General features: G+C 37.5%; 1 protein-coding gene across 7 annotated transcripts in view; it reads right to left on the minus strand.

The window, feature by feature from the left end:
- Positions 1-12,879, minus strand: part of LOC127430254 (BCAS3 microtubule associated cell migration factor-like) — a 302,893-nt gene that overhangs the window by 230,511 nt on the left and 59,503 nt on the right. For all 7 annotated transcript variants that reach the window (XM_051679932.1, XM_051679931.1, XM_051679928.1 and 4 more), the window contains one exon: positions 5,428-5,561. In XM_051679932.1, the coding sequence (XP_051535892.1) occupies positions 5,428-5,561 (134 nt within the window). The remainder of the gene's footprint in view (positions 1-5,427; positions 5,562-12,879) is intronic.

Here is a 12,879-nt window from a genome sequence, read left to right on the forward strand (position 1 = left end):
TCATAACTTAGTCCTGCTGTCCCCATATGTGGACATCAGTTTTTAGGAAAACTATTTTCTCTAGATTTTGTTTTACTTATTTTTTTTACTTGTTATTATTTACAAATCATATAGGGAAATGGAAAATGCACATAGCAGTCACGCTCGGGTCTCAGGAGGTTAACACATTACAGCAATACCTTTACTTCTTACTTTCAGAGATTTAAGGAATGCTTTGTGCCTTTTCTTTTTGTAACTCATAGGTGTTGTTATATTTTCATAAAGTTTCTGGCAACGAAGAACAGATAAAATCTTCCAAAAATGTGTCACGGAAGGGTTGAAAGGAATGAGAGAGAGGTGTTGGTAATCACGCCAACGTGTTGGGTGGAAAAGTTCCAAGCTGATCACGAGATCTCAGTTATCGACACGAAAAACCTGAATTTCGAACCACTGACCTCAAAAGCCTTGGCCTTTGTATTTACAAACATCTTACCACAGCCTATAGCACATCCTTTGCATTCTAAGGGGGCATAAACATAGGATGCATTTTTGTGTTCTGTTTGCACTATTTTTAGCATTTCTATTATATGCATTTACTTACTTTAGCATTATATTTAGGGGTCTATGTCCCCATGTGTTAAATAGATGATATTGGGTGTTGTGTCATGTCCCACTATTTACCAACACCTCACAGTGTTGTATTTTTAAGATGCCGTGCAAAATTAAGAATGACTTTTAAAAACATTTCTCAAGATCCCTGCATTTGGTTTCATTCGGTTGCATACTTTAATTTCGATGCAAGAACACTTTCTTTGTGAACACCTCTCAACACAGATCTCTAAATAGATGGATGGACCATTACCCAAGAAGAGGTCCAGATTAAATGAAAACCAGGGAGATAAACCAGAAAAAAAATGTCCAAAGCATATATGTATCTCAAGAAATCTTACACTTGGAGTTAAGACAGGTCATCAGCAAGGTACACTTAATGGCTTTTTTATGGCAGTTTTTTTTTATGGATAGTCATCAGCTACTGGAATGCAACTGTCTGATATGATTCTAGGTCATTCTGCACTATCTGTCTCAGATCAGTTTTACAGTAAACACGCAAATTCAGAGAGGAGCGATGACTGAACATCAGTGACCACTTCCTGGTCAGAGGTGATACCATTCCATTTAATGGTTTTTATGTTTTTTCACATAGCGCCTGATCCACTTAGTTATCAGTGAAAGAGATGCAGAAATTAGATTTATCAAGTGACCAAACAAAGGAGTGCATATGGAATCATTAATTGAGTTAAAAGCATAGTTCACCCAAAAATGAAAATTCTGTCATAATTTACTCATCCCATATGACTTTCTCTCTTATGCAGCACATGGAGGACATGTTTTTATAAATATTGTGTTCCGACTTTTCAATACAATGGCAGTTGATTGCTACTCACTTTAAAGCTTAAAAAAGGACCCCAAAGTATCAAAAGTAGTCTGTGCGGCTTGTGTGACTTTTGGGTTCTTTAAGCTTTAAAGTGAGCCACTTTCAACTACCATTGTACTGAAAAGATTGACTGGTATTTTCATTAAACCATCTCCTTTGTATTCTGTGTAGGAAAGAAAGTCATACATGTTTGGACCAACATGAAGGTGAATAAATAATGAAAATTGAAAACAATTTCCATTTTTGGGTGACCTATCCCTTTAATTAGCGAGAGGGAACAAAACAAATGAGCTGTTTGGTCAGTCAGGTGCTGCTAAAAACAGTTAAAACAGTGTATGGCCCCAGGCGACGACGGCCATCAGTGGTGGCTTACAGTATTTACCTTCACACACAGTGAGGTCAGTCCTGAGAGCAAACTGGTAGTCAGAACAAGCACAGTCTGCCAGCCAGCCAGATAAGGCCGGGTGCCTGCGTCCACTCACAAGGCATTATCACTCCTTTTATTTGTTCAGCTCAAGATAATGCGTCTTGAAGGGTGCTTGCATTCTGCAGTTTGTGCAGTTTACAATGGCAGATCAAAGCCAACGCATGGCCAGGCAGCAAACCTGGCATGAGCTGGTGACACATTAACCACCTTTCTCATCTCAGCAGAGCTGCGGGCCACCCGGCCCCTGTGCTCACAGAGGAGGGGAGAATGAGAATGTTTTACACGCTCTGTTCCAGATCCCTGCCATGCCCGGAGGTGCTGGCTAAGGTAATCACACCTTCACAATAAGCAGTAGGAGCAAGAGGAACTTAAACATCACCCACAGGCCAGTACCCAGCCTGCAATTGTGCATTTTGTGACCAGGCACAGAGTGCACTTGAAGGGTAAAGGGACAAAGCAATATATGAAAAAAGAAAAGCGATAAACCTCCTGAAATAGACATAATATAGAAAGGGCAATACAAGTTAAAAACTACAAGTCTTCCTATAGACATAACACCTGACTTGGCTTTATACAGTTGCATGGCACTCATAGGCAAATAATATATGGTGAAAGAGTTTTTATTCCAGTGTAGTGTTAATATTTGTAACGTAAAAAAAGGATTTAAACTGGGGGAAATATGTCTGGCATGCTTTTAGAGATCAGGCTGAGACAGAATGTGTCAGTGTGAATGTGAGAGTGTGAGTTCTATGAACTAGAGCAGAGATCAGGTTTGTGTGCATTTCCAAACATGACACAAGCCAAGAAAGTAAGGGTCTATGCCCTTTCGGGATAAATATTAGTTCTACTTAAGCAAATAAAACCATACAATTTGCCAGCTAAAGGAGATATTTTGGGGGAACAGCTGCAAGGCTAAATGGATGAAACAGCTTTTAGGAGAGAGGAAAACTAAATCACTGCAGTTATTTCCCAAACTGATTTGTGCAATAACCTAATAGATCACAAAAGTAAATTAAACTTTAGAGCACCCAGATAGATTACCAAGCCTTGGCAGTCACTAATGATCAGATCATGTCCTTAGATGTCCGCTTAAACTATTCAACCTGAATAATGTAAAAAAAAAAAAAAATGTACACTTTATAGTCTTATACTCGCTTTAGAAGTTGTTTTAATAATTACAATGACAAATAAAAACAAACAGAAAATCATCTAATTGGTAGTTGACATGAAATGTCACAGGCTGTGTCCTGATTTGTGACATGCTAGACTTCGTCTAAAACACTTTTTACCAAAATTTGTCTAATTTTTCTATAATTAGAGGCATGCTGTTTTTATGACTTAATATTAATTGAGAGACTAAAGAATATATATGAATATTTTTAGTTTTACATTGTTTTATAATGTTTACTTTTCATAATACATTTGTAATATATGTACGTGAAAATATGTCACTACTTCGCGGCACACTAAATTAAATTGAGATGGCCTGAATTTGGTGACCAGAATTTTGAAATGATGACCAGTTACAGCACTGCAATAATGTACACTTTCCCGTAAAGATTAATATACATTTTAACATTTTATAAAAATGTCCATGTTATTTGTCAGCTACTGAAATAAAAAGCATTGTCAGGCCTTTGCAGTAAAACAAGATCCCTATAAATAATTAAAAAAAAATATATATATATATGTTAATCTAGGTAAAAAGAGTAATATATAAACAATTTTGTAATGGTCAAACGTACACTTAAATTAGGGCCCATTTTGAAAATCACAATCACCAAAAGCAGTATATCAATTATTTGTTACTTTACATTTTCGTTACTCCGAGAGCTCAAGTGAAACTAAAACGCAACAAGCATCTAGATACCTACTGTAGATGGACACAATCAGAAGTCCAATTCTGTTTCAAATAAACCTTAAATTGATTCTGGAACTATCATTCATACAGCTGTGCTGAAATGTAAAAAAAAAAAAAAAATGTTTAGGCTCTTCTGTGCTTTCAACAGCTTATTTACAGGAATTCAGGAGAGAGTGGTTCTGAAGATGCAGGATGTTGTACTATGGTGACCCAGTGGGAATGTCCTCCGGCCATGACCTCATAGCCAAAGATATCGAAGGTGATGCAAGCCCCAAGCTTGATCCTGAGGTGCAACAGTAAAAGCTCAGTTGAGGAGCACAATCTAAGCTCTCACCAGCTGTCTAAGGTATTTTTAGCAACTTTTCTTAAGCATTTTTTTTTTTTTTTTTTTTTTTTTTTTTTTTTGCAATCTTGGTGAATGAAAACAAATTGGAAAGACTAATAGTCTCAGGTCTTCAGATTCCAGAGTGTTGAAAAGTAAACGTGGGAGCCACAGGGGAGGAAGTTTAAGAATAAGCAAAGATGTACTGCTGAGAACACAAAGATTTCACGTGGGTCAAAGTAATTTTGTTTTGTACTGGGGGCAAAAGTTCTCCCGGTACAGAAATTAATATGCTGTGACAATGGAAAACTCTGATGTTCTTATCCTTTGTAGTGTGAGAACAGTTGAACAATAACTAGATCTTCAAATTTCCACAAAAGAGCATGTTAACGAACACTAAAACAAAAATGAAAAATTAAGCTGAAAAACTAAACAAACTACATTTTCATGACTCCAAAATGAACTAAAATAAAATAAAATTATGACACATTCAGTTTTATGAATAAAAAAGACATTACAATATGTGAAACATTAACAACCTGTCGTCATAAGACATGAAAATGCTACTACTGTAGATAGCAATAATACTGAATGTCCCGATGAAATTTAACGACATTAAACCAATTTAAATTAAATAAGTTACCACACTAACTTTGGCAGCTCGAAAATACTAAAACTAAAGTAAAAATCTATAGCTATTAAAACTAAACTAAAACTATCATAGAGTGAAAACTAAAAACAAAACTAAACTGAAATGGACATATTGAAATTCAAAATTCAAAACTAGAGTAACCCTGACTTGCATTACCCTACATCCTCCAAAAAAGCCAGAGATATTGCAGACAGCAGTGCCGTCTTCTGTGTGTGGAGCTCAGTGGTACCAAGATTCCTCACTTGACAGTATTTAGACAACACACAGGGATTCACAGATGATGAAAAGCATGTTCATATTGCGCATTTCCAGAGACGTATAAGCACAAGCAACCGTAAACAGTTGTGGGTGGCCCAACAAGACTTTAAATGATTATGCTAATGATTAAAAGAGCCCGGAAAGGCAATATTTCATCTCAATAACTCCCCCGAAAATAGCGTGAGTGTACATAAGCATGTGTATGTCAGTGAGGGATGGGAGGGGGAGCTTTGAAGTTTGACTTAATATCCCACACTGCCCATGTATTATTTCAATGCAAGAGTTCTTTTTATTGTTGATACATCCTCCATTTGGAGGATACAAGTTTATGTGTAAGAGTTTGTGCATGTGTGCTAAAGATGAAGAGATTGGGAAAAAAATAAATAGCAGAAGGGCAGCATTGTAAGTACCGTGCCACTTACAAATCACGAAAATCAAGAAAAGGTTTTTATGCAAATGTATGTGAATGTGTACACATACTGTATTTTCTTACCTTAGCCTCAGTCTCTCCTCTGTGAAGGGTGTACAAATGATGAACCGCACTTTGGGAAGATGCCCATGGGTGAGTCAAGATTTGAAAAACGTGGAAGTCATGGCCAAGTGTGTCTGCAGTCACCAGCAACATACCTGCAGATCAGAGAAAAACTTCCAATCATTTATCAATTCACCAAATGGGTTTTGATTGAGACTCTCACTGAAATAAAAAAAGCAACTCTTCCCATAGTTTTGTAACCTAGGAAGGGGCCTTGTCCTTGCACTTAAAAAACTAGACACAGTCCAGCTAGTAACAGAACACAGGTGTCACAAGACCAATTTAAAAGTTGTAGTTCTTTTAAACAAAAAATGTGCCGCTCCTGCACGAGATGCTGAAAAAACAGCAAGATGCAGCACAACGGTCAAAGATGTTCGTCTAGCACGTTAGCATTGAAAAACAATTGAAAAACGACAGTGTGAACAGCCCCGAAGTGTTTAACTATCTTGGGGGTTCAGCATTTGGGGACTGTTAATGTGTTTTAAATCAATTACATTTGTTGGGCAATGTTCCGGTCTGGAAGTTGAGCACTGCTGCCCAAGTGGCCGACATGAGTTTGCATCTTGTTCGCGTCATTTCCCCATCCTCTTTCCCCTTGCTTCTCCCCATCCTTTCCCATTCTCTCGTTACTATACCCATCAATAAAAGTGGTAGAAAGGCCCACAAAAAATTAAATTGATACAATTTGGGAATAACTAAATTCCTGTTTGCTACAATGTTTCACCTGCTTGATGAGAATCTATTCTGGGCTTAAACTTGACTGAGAAGAACATAAAGTTAAAAAAAAAGATGGCACCCAGGCTGCTTTCAAGGACTGAACATTTCATGAGACACGTTTACATGGTTGTAAAGGGCAATCATGTTCCATAGCCCTTCCACTGCAATTTGTGTTCTAGAATAAACTGCATGCCAAGATCTTCCCTCAGCACTCAGTGCTAAGAGTATGTGGATCTGTTTTAAACACAACCACAGGAGAACCCAAGTGGACCCTCTGATGACAGAGCCTCTCATTTTCCCACTTTTATTTGAATTTATTGGAACTACAGAAATTATAAGATCTTACTGTAAACAACACACTTACTAAACCACACCAGTATAAAACAAAATCTAACCTTCAAGAAAATGCAAATCCGCATACAACTCATTCCTAAAAGCAGTGTGACAGCTCTACAGGCTATTTTTGCACAGACATGAAAGTCAGGTCACCACTGCTTTGGAAACTTTCTCTAAGACTAAGATTTAAAGGGATAATTCACCCAAACATTAAAGTTCTGTCATCATTTTCTCACCATCTTGATGTTCCAAACTTGTAGGACTTGCGTTATTTCTTTTTTCTTCTGATGAGATGCAAGGCAGAATGTAAGCTTCAGCCACCGTTCATTTTCTTGTATAGAACATTTTTTAAAGTAAACGGTGACTGAGGCGAACGTGCCTAATATCTCCTCTTGCATTCCACAGATGAAAGAAGTCATTTGGATTTGGAACAACATGAGGGTAAAAAATGGATGAAAAGATTTTCATTTTTGGGTTAACCATTCCTTTAAGAAGGATTTAGCCTCTTCCTCTCAAACTGACTGCTGCTTTAACATGTCAATAACTAGCAATTTTCAAATGCTGAATCTTTAATGCCAAGATCATAGAGGGGTTTAATTTGTGTCGAGTCTTTATTGGGTGGTCTGACAAATAAACATTTTTTATTGTTAGAAGTTTAAAAGAACTCACAAAAAAGGGCAACGAAATCAAGGAAGTCGTAGATGAGCTCATCCACCCTATTTTTGCCCAAATGGTATTTTAGTATTCACAATTAGAAATATCATCTGCTTTAGGTGTGGCTTTGCCATCTCATCGAGCAGTAAGACAGGAAGCAAAGGAGGATAGACTGCGGCAGAAAAGGAAGGGTCACGCTGAGATTGCACCTATGAAAATGAAAAACAGCGAATCGGCCAGCAAATTAGACAGTGGTTAGCTATTTATGCAGTATCAGAAGACTAAACCAAGTTACAGCCTGGCCATAAACTAACCCACGCCCCAAATGAGGTGCCAAGCCACAAGAAGCCTTTGCGTCAACTGGGAATACATGGACAAGAGTGGCTTCTAATTATAGAGGCTACAAACGGAAGCGCAGAGTGATTAGGAGTTTAGGCGCTGCGGTATGTTTATCTGGGAGCTTCCTCTCCCTCACCCCGCCACCCTGCAGCTCGTTCGCGCTCACCCTGGCTTTGACAAATGAGGCTTGGCTAGCTTGTAGGGACACAAGTTTGCTGATGGTACACTCTGTTCTCCAAAAGCCAATGGAGACTGGAAACCCAGCGCTGGGGATTTTGTGGCCATGTTGAAATACAGAGCCTCACGGAGAGGCGTCAGTTGGTTAGCCTGTGGGAAACTAAATTAAAAAGGAGCACATCTCCATGCTGGTAAGCAGCCATAAAATTTCAGCAACCTGAGATGTTTAAGCAATCTCTGACACATCCTATTTATATCACCTTGTCCTCAAGGCAAAAGTGTGATTTATGACTTTTAGAGAGAAACATCAAGAGTAAGAACTACTAATTTGCTGTGTGTGCGCACAATATAAATCTGTCTCCCAGTGGGGTTGGGAACTGAGAACTGGTTTTTATTCGGAACCGGTTCAATTAAAAAATACACTACCGGTCAAAAGTTTTGAAACACTTGACTGAAATGTTTCTCATGATCTTAAAAATCTTTTGATCTGAAGGCGTATGCTTAAATGTTTGAAATTAGTTTTGTAGACAAAAATTTAATTGTGCCACCATATTAATTTATTTAATTATAAAACTAAAATTTAATAAAAAAAAATAAAAAAAAAAGTTTATGAAATTGATGACTTGGACCAAATAATAAAGAAAAGCAGCCAATAAGTGCCCAACATAGATAGGAACTCCTTCAATACTGTTTAAAAATCATCCCAGGGTGATACCTCAAGAAGTTGGTTGAGAAAATGTCAAGAGTACATGTCTGTAAATTCTAGGCAAAGGGTGACTACTTTGAAGATGATAAAATATAACACCATTTTGATTTATTTTGGATTTTGTTTAGTCACAACATAATTCCCATAGTTCCATTTATGCTATTCCATAGTTTTGATGACTTTACTATTATTCTAAAATGTGAAAAAAAAAAAAAAAAAAATTATAATATATATATATATATATATATAAAAAATACAGAATGAGTGTTTCAAAACTTTTGACCAGTAGTGTATATCAAAATCGTATGATTTTAATGACTTTCTGTTCTTGGACGTCCATTTTTCTGATGATGCGGATGGAACGTCGTACTAAAATACTAGCGCTATACAGCGGTAGTGGTGCCCTTCTAGTGAATCTACAGCACAAAACACACAGTCAGAGACTATTTAGCAGAGATGGGCCACTTCTATTAAAATGAATGGGAGAAATTGGAACGCCCAACCAAGAAGCTCTAAGTGCCCAACGGTCAACGGATGAAGTCCCGCCATACAGGTAAAAGAGCCAATCACCTTTTAGATACAGGCATCGACTGTCAATCAACTGAGAATGTGCATGTGCATTAGCTATATAAGCTGGAAAAATGTTTTTCTTTTTTTGCTTAATATGAGGTAAAAAGTACAATTTATGATTCCAGTATTGTCAAATTTTATTGCTGATTTGAAATATGTTCTTTGATCGTAATCTTGCCCAACCATTTTGAGATTTCGGTCTTTCCCCATTCAAGCAGATAGGAGCTGCACTGGCATTACTGGAAATAGCCTCCCAAAAGTGTTCAAAGATGGCTGACAGTGGACTGAATTGCTAGAAAGACTTTGACACAGCGCGACGAGTGTAGTCCAATTCCCGAACCAATGACTCTAGTGAGTCGGTTCATTGGAATCAAGAGCACAAAACACAGTGTGAACAGTGTAGTCTTAAACTGATGACTATTAAGAGCTGGTACTTTTGAATCACACACAGCATGGCCAGTGTAGTGTGGAATTTTAATTAATTATTCAGTTTTTAAATTAAAAACTAAAAACTGCATTAATCTCACTGAGCTGGAATATAACTTCCGTCAGGTCCATCTAAAAATGAAGCAAGAACTGTTACAGTGTTATGTTATGATTCTTCTTGTACTTAAGGCTCTTGAGACATAAATCAGCAGTTACTGATTGGTGATTCCTATGACAATGTGTAGTTAAAGTTAGGCCTATTCATTATGGGTTTTGTTGTAAATCAGTAAAATTATATATATACACACACACACATATATATATTATATATATATATATATATATACACACACACACACACACGCGCACGCGCACACACACACGCGCGCACACACAGAGAGAGAGAGAGAGAGAGAGAGAGAGAGAGAGAGAGAGAGAGATTATGCGTGTGTATAGTTGTGCTCAAAAGTTTACATACCCTGGCAGAAATTGTGAAATTTTGGCATTGATTTGGAAAATATGACTGATCATGCAAAAAAACTGTCTATCATTTAAGGATAGTGATCATATGAAGCCATTTATTATCACATAGTCATTTGGCTCATTTTTAAATCATAATGATAGCAGAAATCACCCAAATGGCCCTGATCAAAAGTTTGCATACCCTTGAATGTTTGGCCTTGTTACAGACACACAAGGTGACACACACAAGTTTAAATGGCAATTAAAGGTTAATTTCCCACACATGTGGCTTTTTAAATTGCAGTTAGTGTCTGTGTATAAATAGTCAATGAGTTTGTGTGGCAGCGGTGGCGTGGTCAAGCATCTCTCCGGAGAGAGAGAAAGCGGTAAGGGCGCTTAAACCTGAGCTAAATTATGTCTAACACCTGTCTCTAATTTCAGTGAGCAGGGGGAGAGCGGCTTAAAAGAGCCACACTGCCAGCAGTCGGGGAGAGAGAAACAAGTGTGCAGCATGGTCAAACTGTTTCCATTACATGTTGAAGCTATTGAGTGTTTTGTGAAGAAGTCTGTTTATTTTTGAGAGTGAATGCTTGAACTGAGTGAAAACCCTGAAAGAGTGAATCTGTTGCACAGAAGAGAATAAAACGCCTACATGAACCAGGAAACCTTGCTTCTTGCCTCCTCCTTCCATTGAGATGTGTTACAGTTTGTTAGGTCTCACGTGGATGCACTGAGCAGGCTAGATACTGAACCATGGGGAGCAGAAAAGAACTGTCAAAAGACCTGCGTAACAAGGTAATGGAAATTTATAAAGATGGAAAAGGATATAAAAAGATATCCAAAGCCTTGAAAATGCCAGTCAGTACTGTTCAATCACTTATTAAGAAGTGGAAAATTCGGGGATTTCTTGATACCAAGCCATATATCTTATATCTAATACATATATCTTGATATAAATTTCCATTACCTTGTTATCTAGCCTGCTCAGTGCATCCACGTGAGAGCTAACAAACTCATTGACTATTTATACACAGACACTAATTGCAATTTTAAAAGCTACAGGTGTGGGAAATTAACCTTTAATTGCCATTTAAACCTTGTGTGTCTGTAACAAGGCCAATCATTCAAGGGTAGGTAAACTTTTGATCAGGGCCATTTTGGTGATTTCTGTTATCATTATGTTTTAAAAAGGAGCCAAACAACTATGTGTTAATAAATGACTTCATATGATCACTATCCTTAAAAGACAGTTTTTTTGCATGATCAGTCTTATTTTCAAAATCAATGCCAAAATTTCACAATTTCTGCCAGGGTATGCAAACTTTTTAGCATATATATTGCTAAATATATATATATATTGTGTGTATATATTATTAATTCTCTGAAACATATAAGTCAGAAGTTTACATACACTTAGGTTGAAGTCATTAAAACTCATTTTTTAACCACTCCACAGATTTAATATTAGCAAACTATAGTTTTGGCTAGTTGTTTAGCACATCTACTTTGTGCATGACACAAGAAATTTTTCCAACAATTGTTTACAGACAGATTGTTTCACTTTTAATTGACTATCCCACAATTCCAGTGGGTCAAAAGTTTACATACACTAAGTTAACTGTGCCTTTAAGCAGCTTGGAAAATTCCATAAAATTATGTCAAGCCTTTACACAATTAGCTTCTGATAGGAGGTGTACCTGTGGATGTATTTTAAGGCCTAACTTCAAACTCAGTGCCTCTTTGCTTGACATCATGGGAAAATCAAAATAAATCAGCCAAGACCTCAGAAAAAATAAATGTGGACCTCCACAAGTCTGGTTCATCCTTGGGAGCAATTTCCAAATGCCTGAAGGTACCATATTCATCTGTACAAACAACAGTACGCAAGTATAAACACCATGGCTCCACGCAGCCATCATACCGCTCAGGAAGGAGATGCATTCTGTCTCCTAGAGATTAATGTAGTTTGGTGCAAAAAGTGCAAACCAGTCCCAGAACAACAGACAAGGACCTTATGAAGATGCTGGAGGAAACAGGTAGACAAGTATCTATATCCACAGTAAAACGAGTCCTACAAAGGTTGCTCAACATGGAAAAAGCAAATGCTCAAAAACCACCATAAAATAAGCCAGACTACAGTTTGCAAGTGCACATGGTGACAAAGATCTTACTTTTTGGAAAAATTTCAATTTCAAATTCCATCTGATGAAATAAAAATGGAACTTTCTGGCCATAATGACCATCATTATGTTTGGAGGAAAAAGGGTGAGGCTTGCAAGCCGAAGAACACCATCCCAACTGTGAAGCATGGGGGTGGCAGCACCATGCTGTGGGGGTGCTTTGCTGCAGGACTGATTGGTGCAGTTCACAAAATAGATGGCATCATGAGGAAGGACAATTATGTGGATATATTGAAGCAACATCAAGACATCAGCCAGGAAGTTAAAGCTTGGTCGCAAATCGGACTTCCAAATGGACAATGACCTCAAGCATACCTCCAAAGTTGTGGCAAAACGGCTTAAGGACAACAAAGTCAAGGTATTGGAGTGGCCATCACAAAGCCTTGACCTCAATCTGATTTGTGGGCAGAACTGAAAAAGTGTGTTCGAGCAAGGAGGCCTACAAACCTGACTCAGTTACATCAGTTCCGTCTGGAGGAATGGGCCAAAATTCCAGCAACTTATTGTGAGAAGCTTGTGGAAGGCTAACCAAAATGTTTGACCCAAGTTAAACACTTTAAAGGCAATGCTACCAAATACTTACAAAATGTATGTAAAGTTCTGACCCACTGGGAATGTGATGATAGGAATAAAAGCTAAAAATAAATCATTCTCTCTACTATTATTCTGACATTTCACATTCTTAAAATAAAGTAGTGATCCTAACTGACCTAAATTAGGCCCAATTATTGGACTGCATTTATGGTTAAACATATTCTTTGAAAAGTCATTAAAACATTTGTGCAAACATCCCTTTTGCAAGAATTGTAATAATATATTATCTCTGATTTGTTACATCTGCTTTGT

The sequence above is a fragment of the Myxocyprinus asiaticus genome, chromosome 39 (assembly GCF_019703515.2).
Source record: "Myxocyprinus asiaticus isolate MX2 ecotype Aquarium Trade chromosome 39, UBuf_Myxa_2, whole genome shotgun sequence".
NCBI lineage: Eukaryota > Metazoa > Chordata > Actinopteri > Cypriniformes > Catostomidae > Myxocyprinus > Myxocyprinus asiaticus.